The sequence below is a fragment of the Chiloscyllium plagiosum genome, chromosome 1, assembly GCF_004010195.1.
Source record: "Chiloscyllium plagiosum isolate BGI_BamShark_2017 chromosome 1, ASM401019v2, whole genome shotgun sequence".
Taxonomy (NCBI): domain Eukaryota; kingdom Metazoa; phylum Chordata; class Chondrichthyes; order Orectolobiformes; family Hemiscylliidae; genus Chiloscyllium; species Chiloscyllium plagiosum.
The window spans coordinates 139,093,883-139,117,572 of NC_057710.1; the positions used below are offsets into that span (position 1 = coordinate 139,093,883).

The window sequence follows — 23,690 nt, forward strand, 5'->3', positions numbered from 1 at the left end:
GAACGTCACTGCTCTGGATATCATGGCAGGACCTGACCAAAAACCCTTGTCAAATTCAAGTCAAAGAGAATCAGAAAGAAAATATTACATTGTTTGCAGTCATTCATAACACAAAGGCGGACAGTTGTGTTTGTTGTAGGTCAATCATCTGAAGCTCAGGGCACCACTCCAGGAAGTCCTCAGGACAGAAGCCTTCCTCCTATCTTAAGCCACATGCAACAACTTGGGCTTGGGCAAGTAATATACATGTAAAACAAGGGCAAGGCAATAACTATCTCCAAAAACAGAAAATCTAAACATCACCCATGACATTCAATCGTATTACTATTGCTAAATCTCCATCATTAAGATCCTGGGTCACATTGACCAGAAACGTAATTGGACTAGTTGAATAAATATCATATGTACAACAGCAAGACAGAGCAGAAATACTGTGCGTATGAGGATAGGTCAAAGTGGTATGACAAATAACTCATCTCCAGATTCCCTACATATGTTCCCCACCTACAAGGACACATGTCACGTGTGTAATCAATACTTGGTTACTTGTCTGGATGAGTGTAGTTTCAGATACTCAAGGTCAACAGTGTTTGCTGCTTGATTGGCAACCATCCCACACTCTACACATTCAGTTGCTCCAATGCCAAGACAATATAGTAACTGCATGTACCACTTACAACATGCACTGAATCAACTCATGAAGAATCCTTCAACAACACTACCCAAACCTCTACCTAAAGGAACAAGAGCAGCAAATGTATGGTAAACTCCCCAAGCAAATTCTGTCCAAGTCATACGCAAACCTAATGCAGATGCCTCCTTCATTGTATTTGAATCCAAATCCTGGACCTCCCTTCAAATCAGTGGTGTATTACATGGGTTGCAGCAATTCAAGTAGGTGGCTGACTATCATCTTTTCAAAGGAGACTGGGGATGGATAACAAAGCTCTGCTGGTGGTGCTAATATCCCATAAATTACTAAAACTGAAACAATCTGGACTCTATCTGTAACTGATAATACAAATCAATGAACATGTCATTGCCGAGGTAAAACACTGCCATTTTGTCTGTGCAAATCATTAGTATTTGGTGTTAATACTTTTATATATAGTTCACCTCATCCAGAATATCCTTTTTCATCTGTTTGCTCCACTGCATTTAGACAGCTATTACCCAAGTGACACTTAATCTCCATTAGACATAGCTACTGCTCAATATAGGAAGCCTGGATGCACTTGGGGAATTACAAGCACTTATGGCTCACACTCAGCTTTAATGTGGAAAATTCCAAATGGACTTTTCATAAATCAGGGCTACACCCTAATAAGTGGTTTAATTGTTGCTTAAATCACTGCATGGCGATACATTATAGTTGTGTTCAATAAAACGATGTGTCTATCCTTATAATCCCAAAGGTAAAGTTAATGTCAAAATAAACTGTACTCAAAAAGCAGCAAGCGACAAAGTAATTTCACTCCAGTGATGAATACACTTTGTTCCCTCCAGTGGCTTTAAGTATTTATCCAAGAATAGTTTGTTGAGTTGTTTCAGAGACTACATGACGTTTCTTCTTAATAAATGTAGTTCAAATATTGTATGAAAAATTTCATTACCAGCAAAAATTTGGCAAGTCTCTGACTTAACATTTTCCTCATCAAGTTCCAATAGAACTTAGACTTAGAAATTAACATGGGGTATGAGATTAGTGCTACACTAACCTCACACATCCATTCAAATGGTTAATGGGATGAAACAATTTTGATTACCAGCCTCATTATTGTAAAGTAGGCATGCAGCTAGTTCAACCAGTAATGCGTACTGACTGTATTCTTGATTGGGGATGGCATCAAAGGGAGGCTATGGAGCAGTTACACCACTTAAACTACGGCAGTTCATGTGACTTACCACTGCCTTCTCAAGGGGATTAGGGATAGGCAATAAATCCAGTAAGGCCCATAATGAGTGTGGTAAATCAAAAGGGAGATGCCCAATGACTGCAGGACAGCCTTTGTAAGGTAAATAGCATCTGCCATTTATGGATGCAGCATTGGAGACCTTTGTTAAAGAGGTAAGCAGGTGGAAGAAGGTACTGGCTCTTCAAAGGGGCAAAAGAACCTCCTGACAATTTCTGTGCTATCAACGGGAGATAGCAGTAGACATTGATGTGAGGCAGTGGGTACAATGTTATTTAATAGCCTCAATTAAGAGCCCTTCCTCTGCTCAGACCTACACCACATCTCACGATCTTTCCCTCCCTTATTTGCTTTACTCAACTCCATACAGCTCCTTCCTCTCATCCTGCTACACTTGCTCCCTTCACTATCTCATTTGCTCATCTTCCAGGATTGTCCATATAGTAGCTACATCCTACAATCCTGACATGCACAATTTCATGATGTCTCAAAAACTATCCCAATTAAATTCTCTTCTTTCTTGCAAGAGAAGTCAGCAGGCAACATACATCAGGAGTAGGTTAATGGAGGAGGCTAAGATCCTTATTCACCAGAAAATCAAGTATTCAGCATTGTGGGAGCAGTCAGCTCATGAGAGGACAATGCTATCTGGAATATCCCACAGATTTCTTCACATCTAACCTTTTCTCCCTCTGTAAATCATCCTCGGCATTTTATCATCAGTATCCACTTATCCTTTCGCTGCTTCTCTTGATATTAAAAGTTAATCTATGTCTATCTTTTGCACTTAGATACACAAAACAAATAGAAGGCACTAACATCTGAGGGGTCAGATGTTGACCCATTCAAAATGAAGAGAATCGACATTTCTCCCATAAGCTCTTCCTGATGAAGGGCTTATGCCCGAAACATCGTTCTCCTGCTCCTGAGATGCTGCCTGACCTGCTGTGCTTTTCCAGCACCACACTCTCGACTCTGACTCTGCACCATCTGCAGTCCTCACTTTTGCCTATCAAAATCAACACATTTGGACAAAGTTAAAATTGCATTCATAAAATTTTGAAAGTTTTCTACAGAGATCATGACACAGTAATCCACTGAGCATGAGCTAGGAAATAGGGCACAGGAGCACATCTGCTGGAGGAAAACCTCATACACCACGCCTGCAGTTCATTGTAGATCTTCAGAGCCTGGTTTCCAGGAGAAAGTTTATCAATATACAACAAGGCATCTAAGTGAATTAGGAGGTCTGTCAGCACACTGGGCACACTGAAACAAAACATGGCGGAGTTCAGTTCCAATTCCTGTTAGATCCTTGTGCTTGGCAATGAGATGTTGAAGGCAACCAGGGAGTGAGTGATCAGCTCCATGAACACTGTAGTAGGACAGCCCAATGACAAAGTCTCTGAAGACAGTTCTGACATTGTCCACCAACTAATACTGCTGTTACACAATTTCATTCAGATGCTATATTGACCCTGGATTGCCGCACTTACTGAGACTTAAGAAACAGAAATACACCTGATGGTGCCACAAGCTTGTTCCACTATTCAATAAGGCCATTGGTGAACTTTACATCAGTTCCTCTTTCCCTCCCAATCTCAATATTCCTGGATTCCCTTACTCTCCAAAGCTTTACAACATTATGATTAGATTAAGTGTTCAAAGTTTGTGCGAAGATTTGTAGCTCGGGTGCTCGTTGTTGTGGTTCTGTTCGCCGAGCTGGAAGTTTTTGTTGCAAACGTTTCGTCCCCTGGCTAGGCGACATCATCAGTGCTTGGGAGCCTCCTGCGAAGTGCTTCTTTGATGTTTCCTCCGGTGTTTATAGTGGTCTGTCCCTGCCGCTTCCGGTTGTCAGTTTCAGCTGTCCGCTGTAGTGGTTGGTATATTGGGTCCAGGTCGATGTGTTTGTTGATGGAGTTTGTGGATGAATGCCATGCCTCTAGGAATTCCCTGGCTGTTCTCTGTCTGGCTTGCCCTATGATAGTAGTGTTGTCCCAGTCGAATTCATGTTGCTTGTTGTCTGCGTGTGTGGCTACTAAGGATAGCTGGTCGTGTCATTTCGTGTTCCATTTATATCGTTTATTGATTTATCTCACTGGGTTTCAACCTCATTAAATGATCACCAGCTAAGTACTTTGCCCATCATTGCTGGACTACCATCAATCCCTTTAATGAAACCTGCAAGTGTTGCCTTCCCTACAATGGTGTTGTAAAGTATCATACTTCATCATTTAACTTTTTGTTAAAGCAGATGTACAAATGTACCCTGATAACACGATGGATCCAGATTTCCTGCTGTAATTATTACTGTGGAAGGATTGAAGCAAGGCCATATGGGCAGCTGGGATTTTGACCAAATTGCTGACAGATTGATGACAATGACATTTCTGGTGGAAACGTCAGCATAATGGTACCTGAGGTAATGGGGTATGTGCAGTGGACAAGAACGCACATTGCTGAACACAAGAGCATTTCTGGATAAGCATTATTTAACACTAATTAAGCTGGGATTTGTTCCTTGTTCAAATCTTGTCCCCACCGCCCTCACACACAAAGCTTTCTCCCAGACTGCAGAACAGGAGGGAGCCCTCAGCCACTTAACTGGCAAGCGTCACACCTTCAGTCAGATTGAAGAAGGCTGGGTGCGGAAATAACAGAGGAAGGAGGGTGGGGGAATTGGGTGGAGATGGAACCCAGAGAGACAACAGCTGTTGAGCAGACAAAGGGATGGATTATAACAGGCTGGTGAGAGTGAATTACTGATAGTAGGGACCACAAGTATTTTAAAACGTGTTACCAGCTTGTTTTCTCTAAATTCATGGAATCTGGGCACTACTGGCTAGGATAGCATTTGTTATCCACCCAGTTAGCCACATTGCTGTGGGTCTGGAGTTACAAGCAGGCGAGACCAGGTAGGGTTTCCGTAGGATTTCCCTTTGTAAAAGGCATTATTGAAACAGAAAGGTTTGTCCCCCTCCTCTGCTCCCCAACGATTGTTCATTATCAGACTCCCAATTCCAGATTTTTATTGCATTCAAATTCTACCATCTGTGGGATTCAAAATCACATCCCTCCAACATTACCTGGGTCTCTAGAATAACAGTCCAGTGATTATACCACTAAGCCATCTCCTTTCCTTGGTATTTTCTTGTTTCCCACAGGTACTAGCATCCATCTCTTTTCCTAACTGTTGTTCTCTCTCTCTCTCTCTCTCTCTCTCTCTCTCTCTCTCTCTGGGCTGCGTCCCCTCACTCCTTCCCCCACCCACCCCACGTTGCCTTCAGCATATATACCACCTTGTCCTAGTTGCTAGCAGCTCTGCAGATGGGTCACTAGACCCAAGACATTAACTTTGCCTTCTCTCCACATGCTGCCAGATTTTGCTGAGTTTTCCCAGTAATTTCTGTCCTTGTTTTGGATATACCCATGTGGGTCTGTACTATATCAGACACTATGTACAGAGCCACTGTGGCTGTACATACCAACACAGTGAATGGAACTTTTGGGATGAAGTAACCGCTGGTCTTTGATAAATCGATTGCATACGGCGAGGAAACAAACTTGATGTTTTTGATTTCGACTTCTTCCATTTCTCCACCTGTCAGAAAATAGAAAGAGCTTTCACTTGTGTTTGTTTATTATTTAACAACATATAATACAGCACAGGAACAGGTCCTTTGATCCACCAAGGCTATGCCAACAGATAATGCCTTTCTGACCTAAAAAGCATTTGCCTCCATACTGTCCATATCCCTCTACTCCCTACCTATCATGTATCTGTTAAGATGCCTCTTAAATGTTGCTATTACATCTGCCTCCACCACCTTCTGTTTGAATTCAAGTTTTTGATGAAGTTTTCTTTCATTTCCATTTGCAATCATTTTCCTGCTGCTCTTTGTTTCCACCACAAGAGTCGCTGACAAAGGGAGCATTTGTTGTCCACCCTTATTTGTCCCTGAACTGGGTGCTTGTTAGGGACATCATCAGTGCTTGGGAGCCTGCTGCGAAGCGCTTCTTTGATGTTTCCTCCGGTGTTTATAGTGGCTTGTCCCTGCCGCTTCCGGTTGTCAGTTTCAGCTGTCCGCTGTAGTGGTTGGTATATTGGGTCCAGGTCGATGTGTTTGTTGATGGAGTTTGTGGATGAATGCTATGCCTCTAGGAATTCCCTGGCTGTTCTCTGTTTGGCTTGCCCTATGATAGTAGTGTTGTCTCAGTCGAATTCATGTTGCTTGTTGTCTGCGTGTGTGGCTACTAAGGATAGCTGGTCGTGTCGTTTCGTGGCTAGTTGATGTTCATGTATGCGGATTGTTAGCTGCCTTCCTGTCTTCAACCGGAAGCGGCAGGGACAGACCACTATAAACACCGGAGGAAACATCAAAGAAGCACTTCGCAGGAGGCTCCCAAGCACTGATGATGTCGCCTAGCCAGGGGACGAAACGTTTGCAACAAAAATTTCCAGCTCGGCGAACAGAACCACAACAATGATTAGATTAAATTAGATTACTTAGTGTGGAAACAGGCCCTTCGGCCCAACAAGTCCACACCGCCCCGCCGAAGCGCAACCCACCCATACCCCTACATTTACCCTTTACCTAACACTACGGGCAATTTAGCATGGCCAATTCACCTGACCTGCACATCTTTGGACTGTGGGAGGAAACCGGAGCACCCGGAGGAAACCCACGCAGACACGGGGAGAACGTGCAAACTCCACACAGTCAGTCACCTGAGGCGGGAATTGAACCCGGGTCTCTGGTGCTGTGAGGCAGCAGTGCTAACCACTGTGCCGCCCACATCTATATATATTAGATGTTACATTCTGTATAATATGCATATAATCTTGAATATGCTCAATGAATGTGCAACCATTGTCTGCTAGGATAAGTAATTCCGAAGATTCACAAACTTCTGAGCCAAGAGGTTTCTCCTCAACTCAATCTAAAATGTCCACCTCCCTATTCTAATGCTGTGACTCCTAATTCTGCATATGCCAGCCAGCAAAACAGCCTCCTAGCATCTACCTTTACAGATTTTATAATACTTTAATTACATCAATTTCTATTCTTTTAAACTCAAGAGAACATAAGCCCAAGTTACTTTATCTTCCCTCATAGAACAATCTAGTCACCTCTGGAATCAACTGATAGTTGACATAGTGAACTGTTGTTGCACCCACTTGAAAGTAACCATATCCTTACCCGAGTATGAAGGAAATAACTTGACAGTATTTCAGGTGTAATCTTACTCATGTCCTATACAAAAGTAGCAAGACTTCCTTACTCTTCTAATCTAACTCTCCTTGCAATAAAATTTAATATACTATTTGCTTATCTACTTGTTTTCAGTATCTGCGTGTTAAATTTGTGATCCATGTATACTGACACCCAAATCCTGCAGAATATTAAAATATCTCAGTCTCACCTCCTTAATACAATATTCTGCTTTCCATTCTTCCAGCCAAAGTGGACAATTTCTCACCACTCTGTCTGGCTCACACTCCCTCACGCAAGCACACCAAGTGACGAAACTAAAGAGATTACAGCAGAAAAGAAATTCACTCGGTCCCACATGTCATTTTTTAGATCATTGCTAGAGCAATCCTAATGTCCTAGTAATCCTACTGTCTTCTATCAATCAGAACTAAACCTCTTGCCTGCTGTTGATCCACAACTAATCTCACTGCCATTGATCAACCCAGAAATAATGTAATAGGTGAGAGAAGTACTAGAACTTGTAGACTTTTAGTATAACATCTGTTATGGGAAGTCATTTTAATTTGTCATTAAAGATAGAGTGATTGAGTATTAAAAATTGGGAGAGGAGGTGGTGACATAATGGTAATGTACTGGACTAGTAATCCACAATCTCATGCTAGTAGGTCTTGAGAATATGAGTTTGAATTCCATCTTGGGAAATGGTGAAATTTGAGTTCAATAAAGATCTGAGAATTAAAAAGGTTAGCAACCACTGTTGATTGCTGTAATTACCTATCTGATTCACAAATGTTCTTCGGGGAAGGAAATCTGCCATCCTTATCTGGTTTGGCCTACAAATGACTCCAGATCCACTGATTGACTCTTAATTGCTTTCTGGGGAAATTAGGGATGGCAATAAATGCTGGCCTAACAGAGATGCCCATATCGTATGAATGAATATAAAAAAGTCAATGCATGGGTTTGTAAAGAATAAATTATATCTAGTGAACATTATTGATGTTTTTGAGCAAGTAACGAAAGCATTAGGTATAGGAAACTGTAGGGATGTAATTTATTAATGGGCTTTCCACAAGATATTCAATAAAATTTGACATGGAAGATATGAAAATTAAAGCTCAAACAATTGAAGGCAAATTACTGACATAGTTGGTAGATAGAATTTATAAAATAGAAATAATGGGTATGCACTAAATATTCCTTAAATTATTTGCAGGATATGGGCATCACCTGCAAAGAAAGCTGTGGCATTGGCTGCATGAGAGAGATTCCTACTATCCTCTGCATTATCTGATGCCTTTCTTCACAAACAGTATCCCATTCTATTGGATAACCAGCAAAATGTGCACATGATGCTGCTTCAAATAATCCACAGGGAAGGAGATGTAGTTAAAAAACAACATTTGATGCACCTCTCATGCGGCTCTGAACAATGATTTGGAAATGATTGGCAATATCACTTGGCGCATAAAAGAACCATTTTGAATGGTAAAGGGTTATAATTAATTTTATATTTGTAGGGAGTGGTGCTCTGCTTGCCCTGGTGTTGGACTCCAGTTTGAACTTCAAAGGGACGTACAGGACACGTTCCCTGAAAATGTGGCAATCCTCTTTCTCTATCTCCTACTACCTGATCCCATGTTCTTTTTCTCTCATTCTCCAGAGATTTCTTTGCTGCTGTTACTTCCTACAGACCCAAAGAAGGGAAATAATACTGCTGCAAAACATACAATTGCTAAAGGTTGTTGCCAGAACTCAAAGCATAGTCATCTGATGAAAAAACTCAGCAAAATAAGGTACAGAATCTCACCAGCTGTTTAACACAGCAAGGTTGTAACCAATCTGAATGGAACTGGTGATCTCTTTAAATAACACTTTTGCAGGTGATTTTACTAATCTCAGTAATATGATTTACTGTTTAAGTTGAGGAAATATTGATTCAATGCTGGGGCATATTAGAGATCAAAATCATAATTGTTTCAAGGGCTTTTTTTTTGATTTTTGAGACTTCTTTTCAATTCCCACAAACTCCTTCATTAGGTGAGATGCAGTCATATGACAATATTATTAGCTGCATTTGTGTTGACTTATGCTGTGTTTGGACTCAGAAGTAAAATCAGAAAATAATTCATCTGTATGCTCAACATTTATTAGATTAGATTCCCTTCAGTATGGAAACAGGCCATTTGGCCCAACAAGTCCACACCGACCCTCCGAAGAGTAACCCCCTCCCTGACCATATATTTACCCCTGACTAATACACTTAACACTATGGGCAATTTAGCATGGCCAATTCACCTGGCCTGCACATCTTTGGATTGTTGGAGGAAACCAGAGCACGCAGAGGAATCCCACGTAGACACGGGGAAAATGTGCAAACTCCACACAGACAGTCGCCCGAGGCTGGAATCAAACCCGGGTACCTGGTGCTATGAGGCAGCAGTGCTAACCACTCAGCCACCGTACTATCCACGGTGGCTCAGTGGTTATAAATTCTATCTACCAACTATGTCAGTAATTTGCCTTAAATTTGGCACAAGCAATTAACCTTTTTGCCCCCATAACTGACACACTTCATAAAAAAGCACATTACTTTGCAAGGACTTAATTACCTGTGACTTCAAAGCTAGCTAGGCTCCATCTGACATTTTCCCTCCCTCACACCTAGTTGCACTCGATTCTCCGCCCTACTCTCCTTTATAGCTACTGGGTCCTCCCATCTCCTGGTTTCAGCCAAAGATTTCTCATCCTTCCGTTTTGCAGCCACTGCCTCCCCTTCCTACTTCCTATTCACCTCATCCTGCACACTTACTTTTATCAGTCTCACCTGGCCAACAGCTAGCCAATGGTCTTGTCCAGTAGATGCACTTCCCCTAACACCCTTTTCTTGATAGACATGCTCCCCAACCCATCCTCATGAGCCTTGCCACTAGCCTTCTCGATGCTCCTCCAATCCAGGTTGCTTCATGCCTGCACTAGCTACTGAAACGCAGGGAAAAAGCAGCCTGTGTTTAAAGGCTCCATTTGTTTCAAAATTCTTTACTTCCACAAAATGGGCTCAACTTTTTCCCGATTGGTCACCTTCATCATTTAATGTTTGGTCAATTCTGAGGCAAAATATGCCCTGCAAGCACTGAGGTATATCAATTTCACCAAAATGTATTCTACAAACAACGTAGACTGCTTATTACAATGCTAGGCAGGCACCCTGGATGCGCGTGACAAGCTTGCCTTGCACTACCAGTATGGATACATGCAGTGCACTACCAGTATGGATATATTGTCTAAATGCCTCATACCGTATTAGACAAATAGATGCAGCCTGAAAATTGGGCACGTGATAATGTAATGTCTATACCACTACTTCCTTCATTCATCCATTCATTCTCAGCACCTTGCTTGTTTAGGAAGGCATGCTTGCTAACTTGGCAAACTGGAAAATGTCAACACGCTGCTTAATTGCCAGCCAGAAGGCAATATTGAGTAATGCATAATGAGATCCCTGTTCTCCTCAGCCCTCTGTCCAGCCTGGTCACAACAGAGAAAAAAATACACAAACCCACACAACAAAGACTTGAGTTTCCAAATTGTGAGTCCAATTATCAGCTTCTAGCAACCAGGCCACCTGAAATAAAGGCTTCCTCTAACTTGTTTAAGATTTTAGACTCTCAGTCAAGCTTTGGTCTTGGATCCTCCAAGTAAAGTACGTACCTTTTGAACTTGTGTAAAATGAAAACTCCAACGATGAGCAGGCAGATCACAAACATAATAACGACAATCAGCACGCCTTTCCCTCCAATAGATTTCTGAGAAACTGAAGGAGAAATGTTCACATGATACTGAAGTGGACAGCAGAAAGGAGTTACCCACCATATATCAAAGTACAATACAGGTGTTTCAATCATCAAAGACATCTCTTTCCTGAGACAAAGTAATTATGTTATCTTTGCATGCAAAAGGAGGATCACAATAAAAAGAACGATTTACATTTTCCATGTAAGAACACTTACTGACATTAACAGATAAACTGAATTTTTCACTAATCCAAAAGGGATTAAATTTTTCAAAAGGCTCAATGGAATTTTAATCAAAGTCTGGCATCTGTTTCATAGTACCAAATGATATCTAGATTTCAATCAATGAGGTAGTGGCATAGTGGTAATAATACTGAGTAATCCAGATGCCAAACTAATGCTCTGGGGTCACAGGTTCAAATCCTACCATATCAGCCAGTGGAATTTAAATTCAATTAATAAATAATATAAAATTAATCTCAGTGATGGTGAGCATGAAACCCTTGACTGTCATAAACCCATCTGATTCACTAATATCCTTTAGAGAAGGAAACCTGTCATCCTCATCTGATCTGGTCTACATATGACTCCAGAGTCAACAACATGGTCGACTCTTAGCTATCTTCTGACACGCTGTACCAAGGCCCTCAATTCAAGAGCAACTAGGGACAGGCAACAAATACAGGATGATGTTATCCTCGTGGCACTATTACTAATCCAGAGACCCGAGGTAATGTTCTGAGGTCCCACTTTTGAGTCCTGCCATCGCAGATAATGGAATTTGAATTCGGTAAAAATCTGGAATTTAGAGTCTAATGATGACGGTTTTCAAAGAAAATCTGATGTAGTTCACTAATGTCCTTGAGGGAAGGAAATCTGCCATTCTTACCCGGTCTGGCCTACAGCAATGTGATTAATGTTAGCTGTCTTCTGGGCAATTAGGAATGGGCAATAAACGCTTGCCTAGCCAGCGACACTCAAATCTCATAAGTGAAACATCACAAGATCGAGGAGGTCCAGGTCTTGGGGTGTGGGAGGGGAAGTTAAAGTGATTGACCACAGAGCGGTGGGGTTGTTTGATGTGTGCATTCCAGAGATGTTCCCTGAACCGCTCCTACATCAAGGAGACAGAACACCAACTTTGTGAAGCAGTTCAGGGAACATTTCTGGGACGCACTAAAGAAGCCCAAGGACATGCAAGTCCTGGACCTCTTTCACCGGCAAATCAAAGCCACCCACCAACTGGAAGAAGAATATCTTATTTTCTGCCTCAGGACCCTACAGCATCAACATGGACTTCACCAGTTTCCAAATCTCCCCTCCCCCCACCTCATCCCAGATCCAACCTAGCACCGTCCTCTTGACCTGACCTACCTATCCATATTCGTTCCCACTTACGCTAGGGTATCTAATCTAATTAACTCCCACCTACTTACCCCCCCCCTGTATTTATTGCTCAGATGCCTTCCACCTCCACATTTCTGATGAAGGGCTTCAGTCCGAAATGTCGACTCTCCTCCCCTCGGATGCTACCTGACCTGCTGTGCTTTTCCAGCACCACACTTTCCGACTCTGAATCTCCAGCATCTGCAGTCCTACATTCTCCAAGAAGAATATCAGATGTGTTTTAAAGCCCATAAATCAGTCATCACTACAACTGTTGAAACTTTATTGCTGGAACAGCACAGCAGGTCAGGCAGCATCCAGGGAACAGGAGATTCGACGTTTCGGGCACAGGCCTTCTTCAGGGCCTGTGCCCGAAACGTCGAATCTCCTGTTCCCTGGATGCTGCCTGACCTGCTGTGCTGTTCCAGCAATAAAGTTTCAACTTTGATCTCCAGCATCTGCAGACCTCACTTTCTCCATCACTACAACTGTCCCAAACTTCACTGCTGTGCTTGCATAGATTGAGTTTCTTTGCAGGGGAACATAAGTACATCTGTAATAGCTCTTCATGTGCACAGCTGGGAAGGGTTTCTTAGACTGAACTTGTCACAGTCTGGCACCATACTTACATATGATAAACATATCAGCAGGTGAAAGGAAATACATTCGAGAGTTCCAGGTTTATTTCAACCTCCTTTGCAAAGAGGGATGAAGGATAACTGACTGAAAATCTTTGGTTGGCATCAGCCACACCCTCACTGTATAAGTTTGTAGTCTCCCTTCCTCCAGGATACCTGTTACGTCAAGGAACCTAGATAAGCCTGTTCTGGTGTGGGCACCCAATGTAAATAAAACGTTAATAGGGAAACTTCTCCCTAACTCCCGGATGCCTGATGAGATCAGCAGCCTAAGAATAGCTTATGCCAAGTGTCAGTTGAATTTCTGACCCCATATTTCTTTCAGAGAACAGGAACATACAGTAAATAGTATATTTAGTGATGTTCACATTCAAATTGTACATGATAACAAAATTTGTTTTTGACACTATTCAGTCCTATGCCATTTGGATGAAAATCATGGCCTTACCTGCTCGATAATCAGCCAGTGTAACAGTCACTTCCACCCCTGGTTTCAGAGAAATTTTTACCTGATTCTCTGTCAGAGCTTCTATTAAGGATTCAATTCCCTGGAGGCAAAAGCACAGAACAATCTGCTGGTTTATAATGTGGAATACATTATAGCAGTGCTCAAGCTTCAATAGCCTTGTCAATCATCTCCATTCTCAACAATAAGGCAAATCTATTGTGATTTCCACTTGTATTATTAAGGTAATTTAATAGTAATTACCATGGACAGACAAAGAATGAATGACACAGCTCAATTTGAAGCTCATTGAAGATAGAGTTGAATTTGTCAAAAACCTATAAAACATTGGACTGAATCAAATGTCTTATTACTTCCTACCTCAAACCAAGTGTTTTCATCCCCAATTATTCATCACCAGTTACATGAAGTGCTTCTGGCTAATTCTGACATAATATTTCAGGTTACCAAATCCCTATGCTGTAATGCATTATAGATCACATGCACAGCTACTAGTCTCTCAAATGAGAGAGAGTAGTTATCATTGAACTACTTTATGGTGACAGTAAATATAATTACTAGGTAAAGATAGAATTTGTTTCACTGGCATATAATGCCATAAAAATAGGAACAGGAGTAGACTCCTCGAACCATTCAATGGGATGGTGGCTGATCTGAAATTCCTTACATCCACGTATGTGCTCTTTCCACATTAACCTCGATTTACCTACTGTTAAAAAAAATCTATCAGCATTAAATATATGTAAGGACTCTACTCTCAAAGCTCTCGGTGGCAAAGGAGTTCCAAAGACTCAGAACCCTCAGAGAAGGAATTCCTCCTCATTAATTCATAAGATAAAGGAGCAGAATTATGCCATTCGACCAATTGAGAACTGCTCTGCATTCAATCATGGCTGATATGTTTCTCAACCCCATTCTCCTGCCAAACTATCTGTTTGCTTCAGATTGATTTTGATATTGGCATTTTCTAATAGGAACTCCAGTTTCCAGCCAAAACTTCCTTTCCAGGATGTCTTCAATCCTCCAGTTCCTCATGATTTAAAAGATACTGCAAGTTTCTTCAACATGGATGAACAAATTAGTATAATTTATTCCTAAATCATTTGGCAACAACTGCAATTGATATTTATATTGTGACTGAGTGCAGAATTGCAATCCAGCAGAAAATTTACATTGAGCCAAAGAGGTTCACATGAAGAGAGTGTAACCAAACACATGCTAAAAGCATGGAGCTTTAAGGAAGTTCTTACAGGCAGAAATGAAATTGAAAAGGCAGAAGAATTTAAGGAGGCAAAACAGAGACTGTTGGATCTATGGTTGCACTGAATTAACTGGGGTATGTTTCTGATCTTTTAACTTAGGGAATGGGAACAAAACAAAAAGTGGTTAAAAACTTTACTTCAATGTATATATCCTTGGGATGTAGGTGCTACTGGCACGGATAGTATTTACTACCATCCTTGATTAACTGAGAGAAGATGGTGATGAGTTGCCTTTATGAACTGCTGGAATTGTGCTTTGAAGATACTCTCATAGTATTGTTAGTGAGAGAGTTTCAACATACAGACCTTGCTACCTAAAGGACTGGTAAAAGATTTCCAAATGAAGATGTATGACCTTCAGGGGAATTTGGAAACAATGGTCTTCCCAACTACCTGCTGTATTTGTTGTTCTGTTAGACACTGAGGGTTGAAGAAACCTTGGTGAGTATTGCTGTGTAATTTGTAGATGGTACATACTGCAGCTAAGCTGTGCAACTGATGGAATTAGTAAGTGTTTCACATCATGGATAGATGGAGATCAGTTTAGTTAGAGCACAGATTCAAAGTATCAAAATGTACTTTTTGCATTAGTTTAATTTCTGTTAGTCTTGGAGTTATCATGTGGGACTGTACCAACTGAATGTCTAGGATTATTTTATCAAGCTGATCTTGGAAATACTGATTCGAAAACAGAAATTGCTGGAGGAATACAGCGGCTCTGGCAACATCTATGCATCTGTTGGAGAGAACAGATGCTCCCAGACCTGCTGAATTTCTCCAGCAATTTCAGTTTTTGTTTCAGATCTTCAGCATTCACAGTTCTTTGTTTTAGTTTGGAAATACTGATCAATGTTCCACTGTGTTATACACACTTTGTTGATGAATGAATGAATGATTTTGTCACGTGTATTTGGGAAACTATAGTGAATGTGTTTTGTCACCACTTTCAGTGCCATTTTGGATTGCAAAATGAATAAGAAGAACTTACATAAATAGAGCTTCATCTTCTGTTCAATTGACAGAAAAATATAAAGGTTGAAAAATAAAAAATAATGTTCAACTTTACAGTTCTTCTGGGCAAGCACAGCTCTAGGTTCTCCTAAGTTTTCCAGGGTTTCTGTAAGGTATTCTGGTCTCTAGGCCACAATGAATCCCCGTTCCAGGACCAGTCGATGCCCAGGAGTCCCCGGCTTCACTGTCGCTGCTATGTCAACACCGTTAGGAGTTCCTGAGTTATTCCTTATATAGTTGTATAAGTATTTTCCATTTCGTAATCCATGGTATTTGTTTGATATAAATAAATTTGCAATTTGTATTCAAAAGTAAAATAGCCATTTCAAATATAATAACCACTATAAAACATATCACCCAGCAGCAGCCCTCCAAAAACAGTCATTTAAAAGTGCCTGATCTAATCTAGGTCACACAAACTCAGAAAGTGTCTGATTTAATGAGGACCTCACACTAAGTAAATAAAATCTGCAGAATGAGCTAATCATGTTTCCAATCCTGGAGGAATACATATCAGGAGATGACCATATTCTGTTGTGGTTCTGTTCGCCGAGCTGGAAGTTTTTGTTGCAAACGTTTCGTCCCCTGGCTAGGCGACATCATCAGTGCTTGGGAGCCTCCTGCGAAGCGCTTCTTTGATGTTTCCTCCGGTGTTTATAGTGGTCTGTCCCTGCCGCTTCCGGTTGTCAGTTTCAGCTGTCTGCTGTAGTGGTTGGTAGAAGAAAAGGATAGCCAACTCCCATTCCTAGACTCCCAAGCACTGATGATGTCGCCTAGCCAGGGGACGAAACGTTTGCAATAAAAACTTCCAGCTCGGCGAACAGAACCACAACAACGAGCACCCGAGCTACAAATCTTCGCACAAACTTTGAATGACCATATTCAACAGATAGAGACAGATTTTTATTCAGTAAGCGAATTAAAGCTTATGGGAGCAAGGCAGGAAAGTGGAGTTGATGATTATCAGATCAACCATGATCTCACTAAAAGGCAGAGCAAACCTGATGGGCTGAATGGCCTTCTTCTGCTCCTGTGTCTCATGCTCTTAAGGTTGGATTAGTCGTGTTTTTTGTGCCCATGACATAACTCAAAAGACTCCACTTTGATGGGTAGATGCTAGAGTTGGACCTGTACTGGAATGGTTGAGCTAGTGGCATGCTTATCCAGAGCTTGTGCTGCATTTGCCATTTGGCAGCTGCTGTCCTCTGAATTCTACCCTTTGAAATTGTAGCCATTCACCGCCAAATCTTGAAAAGGCTTCAGTAAATCTATTCGTTATTAATCTTAATACAACTAGCATCCTTCTATAGCAAAATACAGATAGTTGAGTTGGTCTATCAAGCATGCCCAGAATGGTACTAGTTTTAGCACGGGTAGTACATGAAAATGATGGTCATGTTACTGGAATAATAATCCGAAGACTGGATCCAAGTCTTATCATGGCAGGTGCTTGTTACTAACTGGAGGAGAAAGTGAGGACTGCAGATGCTGGAGATCAGAGCTGAAAATGTGTTGCTGGAAAAGCGCAGCAGGTCAGGCAGCATCTAGGGAACAGGAGAATCGACGTTTCGGGCATAAGCCCTTCTTCCTGAAGAAGGGCTTATGCCCGAAACATCGATTCTCCTGTTCCTTGGATGCTGCCTGACCTGCTGCGCTTTTCCAGCAACACATTTTCAGCTTGTTACTAACTGATCTGGCTGAGTCTTGATGGTTTTCAGAAAGTTAGTGGAGAGCCAACACAGGGATAAAGCTGCTTCAATAAGTCCTTGCTAATCTACCTGTTGTAGATGCACTTGTCCACGACAGTGTGAGTGATTATTCCACAGTCTTTGTGGAGATTGATTTTTGTCTTCACACTGAGGAGTCCTACCCTTGGGTGGTACCACAACAGGTAAAATGAAATTGAATTAGAAGTCAATGATAAGTTATTCTGTTATTAGCAATTATCAAACATCAATGCAATTAGAGATGGTCAGTATAATGTTGGGTGATACATGCACTTTAACATCGTTCATATTAAGGAATTCCAGCACACCTTGACAATATAGTCCAGACAATTATTAGAACTTCAACCTTGCACAACAGAGGGCAGCCCATATTCCTACAAATACATCATGACTCAAGATGCACATAGACCTGAGCATTAATATCAATATCATCAGCAAATACAAACATCTACTTAAAAAAAAAATATACAGAGGAACCTCAATTATCTGAAGGACAGATGTGGGCGGTATTTTGCTTGGTTAATCGAATGCTGGATAACATTGTTAGTCAAGCATCAGGTCCTTGCGACCTTGTCTGGATAATCTGAAATTCAGCGAATCGAATGCCGGATAATTGAGGTTCCCCTGTACATTGCCTCTCCACCAGTCCCCATCCTTAATCCTGTCACATTCTGCAACCCCACAACCAGAGTGCAGTCTCTTTCATTTCAAATTTTGCAGCATTACATGTTTCCTTTCTGAAATAACTCCACGGAGGCTGGTATCCTGTCACCAAGTCACCCTATATTTACATGTGGAAAGTCCTTGACACTATTCCAACTCCCTCAGAACCAGCTCTCAGTGTCAGGGTGTCTCTCACCCTGTTTACATCCATCAGCCAGGGCTCCCTTATTGGATCAGATTTACAGCCCCAATCAGAGAACTCATATTCTATCAGGTCCACCTGGCTGACCTTATTACAATCACTATGCTTTCCCTCTGCTCCATCATAGCCCTGCACTCTAGAATTTTCTTCCCAAACTTTGCCATCATGTTGGAGAAAGTGAGGACTGCAGATGCTGGAGATCAGAGCTGAAAAATGTGTTGCTGGGAAAGCGCAGTAGGTCAGGCAGCATCCAAGGAGCAGGAGAATCGACATTTCGGGCATAAGCCCTTCTTCAGGAATCCTGAAGAAGGGCTTATGCCCGAAACGTCGATTCTCATGCTCCTTGGATGCTGCCTGACCTGCTGCGCTTTTCCAGCAACACATTTTTCAGCTCTTACCATCATGTTGCATGTTTCTCCACTTCCAAAAGACTACACAAAGCCTTACTCTTCAACTATAATGATAATCATCTCTCCCATCATTCTCTTCATTCCAAAGGATTATACCTGAAGTCACAACTTGTATTTTCTCTCTCCACAGATGCTGTCTCATCTGCTGAGTCCTCTACCATCTACAGTATTTAGTGTTTTTTTTTCTTGTTCTTAAACCTACCTTAGCATTTACCCCTTCATTCCCACCTTTTTGAAATGCTTTCAGACATCTTGCTATGTTAACAAACGTTAGGTATGTTAATCAATTTTATAGTTTCAGCTACTTTTACAAACTGAGTTATCTTTAGATTACCAACATTTCCGTAAAGGTTCAAATCTGATACCTTGTCAGCTGTTATGCTTCTTTTCCTCTTCAGTTTCTCTGATGGGGGAAGCAGATACAGCTCTGCTGTGGTGGGTAGACCCACTCTCACCACTGTTAAAAGTAATTCCTCAGGCATGCCTGTCGTCTGCAAAGACAATGATTGGTACATTACCAAAATATTTCAAAGTATCGCACATTGAGATTTCCTGCATGCAAGTAAGTTGTTATTGAAAAGGATGGGAAATATTCAGAATCTACAACGATTAATGAAGCAGCTATTAAAAACAGAATCAAAGCAGCAATAATCATAAACAACAGGAATGAACTTATATGCAAAAACATTTCAAGAAATGAAGGTGGAAAGAGAGTAAAACTTGTTACTTATTTTATATGGTAGTTTAAGGTAAGTGACAAATGAAAGATAATGTGGCAATATTTAACAGGACAAACAATGTTTTGTAGGAAATATGCTTATCATCATTTTTGAATCAATGTGCACTTCTACTTAGCAGGACATACACACTGAATGGTAAGGTCCTAGGGAGTGTTGCTGAACAAAGAGACCTTGGAGTGCAGGTTCATAGCTCCTTGAAAATGGAGTCGTAGGTAGATAGGATAGTGAAGAAGGCATTTGGTATGCTTCCTTTTATTGGTCAGAGCTTTGAGTACAGGAGTTGGGAGGTCATGTTGCGGCTGTACAGGACATTGGTTAGGCCAATGTTGGAATATTGCGTGCAATTCTGTCTCCTACCTACCGGAAAGATGTTGTGAAACTTGAAAGGGTTCAGAAAAGATTTGCAAGGATATTACCAGGGTTGGAGGATTTGAGCTATGGGAAGAGGCTGAACAGGCTGGGACTGTTTTCCCTGGAGTGTCAGAGGCTGAGGGGTGACCTTATAGAGGTTTACAAAATTATGAGGGGCATGGATAGGATAAATAGACAAAGTCCAGAATTAGAGGGCATAGGGTGAGAGGGGAAAGATATAAAAGAGAACTATGGGGCAACTTTTTCACACAGAGAGTGGTGCGTGTATGGAATGAGCTACCAGAGGAAGTGGTGGAGGCTGGTACAATTGAAACATTTAAGAGGCATTTGGACGGGTATATGAATAGGAAGGGTATTGGCCGGGTGCTGGCAGTTGGGACTAGTTTGGGTTGGGATGGATGGGTTGGACCGAAGGCTCTGTTTCCATTTTGTACATCTCTATATGCTTGCATATGAAAACAATATTCCAGCCCCAGCTCCTGTCTCATGCTGGTCTAAATGATGGAAATATCCTACTCACTAACTGAACATATCCACAAACTAGACAGAGTAATTTGATGAGGCCTGAGGTTTGGTGCAGAAATTGCAATACACAGTTACACTGTTCATGATCCACTTCAGGTGGACAACACAAACTTCATGCTTGCTTTTGGTCAGCTTGATTGTAGTGCACAAACAGACCACTGTGAAACATGCTGACCATATTCAATAGTGAGCCCAATAGCATGTCCTCTGTAGTCCTTAAGAAGTGTTATATCCGAAACACTGACTTCTCAGCTTCCTGATGGTCCCTCTAATAACATGCCGCTGGTATGATGCAAAGCCAATCCACACTCTTAAAGAGGTGCTGCACTTAGGGTTCGACAGCTACTGCAAGATTCTCAGGAAGGCTTGAACAGAAGAAATGTAAATGGAACAACAGACCAGAAAGAGAACCGCCAGACTTGTACAAGTAGTGTTGCAAGTTGTAACTATACAAGACAGCAGTCAGACCACAGCTGGAATACTGTGAATGGTTTTGAGCCCATTATCTGAGGAATGATATACTGACATTGGATGCAGTTCAAAGAAGGTTCACTCAGGTGATCTCTGGTTTTGAGGGATTGTTTTAGGTTGAGAGGTTGAATGATTACATTGGAGTTTAAGAGAATGAAGGCAACCTTATTAAAACATTGAATAGTTGAACAGTCTCAGTTGGGCTGAATGGTCTGCTTTGCTCCCACATCTTTTGGTTTTATGATCAACTGATCCCTCTGGACCAGAGAAAACTCTACATTGTGAGACTTAATCCATAGTATCCAACATGCCCTACTTTATTCGGGGTGATATTGTGTTCCTAATTTAAGCCCATTCTCAATTCCCACAATGCACTCATCCTGCTTTTCAATATGAAAGACAAGCTGCAAATGGCATGACCATGGGTATCTTACTTTCCAATCAGACTTCTCCGGCTGCATTGCTACTCCCAGGTACCGAAGCGTTGACACCTTATCAGCCTGTGCTGCCACATGGTGAAAGGGCGAAAACAACATCAGCTCTCTGAAGATTTACCATCACTCAATCTGACAGTCATCAACTCAGGTACTGGCATTGCAATTATCTGAGATGGGAGTACAAACTTGTGATCAACATGTGTTGAGTCACAGAGTACAACAGGGGGGCAGTCAGGCCAGGGGGAAAATGGTTGGCACATGCACTAGCTCACCACAGAGAAAGCTGAGATTCTTTGGAGATTACTTAGATGGGGACTTTGAAGAGCTGATGCAATTAATACTGATGGGTACATATTGAGGTATCGAGCTCAACTGAAGGCCTAACTCCAAGCCTACCACCACTCACCAATGACCATGGAGGAATTCAGCTTCAATTTAGCAAACATCCACACAGAGGGCATGGAAATCGTCCTCTCCATTGTAGAAGTGGTAGTTCAATGATGGCATTTGACAATGTCTGGTGGCTGTGATCCCCTATTCTGCTGCTGTACAGGCAGAGGCCACCTAATGTCTCAGAGCTGCCATGGAAGTTCAGATTAAGGGTACAAAATCCAGGCTTGTTGCCATGCAACTTCAACTTAGTGTCACACATGTTCAGAATAAGTGTCAGTGCTCAGAAGACTTTGCAGGCTCTTACAGCAGTCCCCCCACCAATCTATCCTCCAATTCCTGGCATTGCTGGGATTTCACCTTGAGAGAATGGGGCACTACTTTGCTCTTCTCTCTCTGAATGAAAGCATCCAGATTTCCAGCACTGTAATTCCACGACTGTTCTTGATATTGTCTATCAGCCAATTGGTTCAGCCTACTGTTGCCCAGCTCCTGTCTGCTGATGTGAGACACCTGAAGCAGGGTTCACAGACATACTCATGGGTATTTCCCCATAAAACTCAGCAGCCTTCACCAGACAGAGCAGTTGTATTAGGAGCACATGGACAGGCAAAGGCATAGGGAAGACAGGCACTAAGACAATGCACTCAGGTGTGTAGTTTAAATGTATTTCAATGCAGTGTTGTTGAATGAAGTTCATATGGGACATTTCCTGTTGTGACTTATATTTTAGGACTTTGACCAAGAGAATCCCGTGAGAGTTTGTAACACTGAGTTTTAAAAGTGAAGTCTGAGATTGCAGGGGAACGTGAGTCTGAGTTTCTGTTCACATGAACTCTTTCGAAGCGAGATCTTTTGGGAGTCTCTGTTTTGGTGGCAGGGGCTTAATCCACCTAATAATAATGTTCAGGATGCAACAGATCATTAGAAAGTTGGAGAGATTCTCAGATAATTACTACAGGTCTCTCGCTGAGCGATCCAGGCAGAGGAACTATGAATTCATAATGCCAATAGTGTGCTCCCTGATGCTGCTGGTAGCTATTGACCTTCATTCTTGGTACACTGTTCTTGTGTGGTTGGGTGATGGAGCAGAGTCATTAGTCAAGTGCATTGTGGTTTTCCCTTGTTCTCAAGGAGACAGCCTCTGGTTCTCTGTGGTGGGCCAATACAAACTAATGTGCAGAGGAGAAGGGTCACAGATTGATCAATTAGTAAGGAGAATGGGGATTGAGCAAGCAAATGGATGAAGGGGAGAAGAATGCCAGTATAAACAAATGTTTGGGGACGGTATCAGTGTAAACTAATGAGCAGAGAGGATTCCAAGCAATTAGAGGAAAATAATTGAAAAACGGGCCACTTTGACCTGAGGTGGAGTACATAATGTTTATATAGTTGTCCATCAGTGAGGTCAAAGGCTCAGGGTTAAGGCAGAATCTTTCCACTTCCCATACAGGAGGAAATCAGAGGTCACAGTGTCAAATTCGCAATGATGCTGAATCTGTGAGAAAGCTAATTGAATGAAAAACCGTCTGAATTCATTGTCTCAATGGAAATTCCAAATCATTGTGGAGAAATGAGAGTTACGTTTTGAACAGTCAAACATTGAAAAAGGATCATGAAACAGGAAAATTTGAAAGAATATAGAACAAGGCACAGAAAAGGAATTTGATAACTAATTCTTTCAAATAGGCAGTGCAGTGATTACATGTTTTCCCATGTTGTAAACTTCTCTGATTCAGAGACCAGGACCAACTGCATAAACCAAAAGGCTTAGTTTTAACGTTGTTATATTTCTAGTCACAGCAGTAAAAAATTACAATGCTCAATACATCATGAGACAGAAAAATCTATCAGCTTAATCCTCCAGGCATTCACATTGACTTTGATTATGAGATGTGGAAATAGGCTTAAACACACAGAATAATTAGACCAAATTTTTTTTTTCATTCGGTTGTGGGAATTAACTCTTTCTGCTGGAAGGAATGCAGTAAACAGCAATACCAAGATAGCCCAGCACTGAATATATTGTGATAAATTTTCAACTTGCCGCCTGAGCATAAAGTTGTC

The 23,690-nt window shown here is 41.6% G+C and overlaps 1 protein-coding gene across 4 annotated transcripts in view; it reads right to left on the bottom strand.

The window, feature by feature from the left end:
* sorcs2 (sortilin-related VPS10 domain containing receptor 2) overlaps positions 1–23,690 on the bottom strand; it is a 608,959-nt gene that overhangs the window by 15,756 nt on the left and 569,513 nt on the right. For all 4 annotated transcript variants that reach the window (XM_043698411.1, XM_043698404.1, XM_043698394.1 and 1 more), the window contains 3 exons: positions 19,054–19,179; positions 13,396–13,495; positions 10,841–10,943 (listed from right to left, as the gene is read on the bottom strand). In XM_043698411.1, coding sequence (XP_043554346.1) covers positions 10,841–10,943; positions 13,396–13,495; positions 19,054–19,179 — 329 coding nt within the window. The remainder of the gene's footprint in view (positions 1–10,840; positions 10,944–13,395; positions 13,496–19,053; positions 19,180–23,690) is intronic.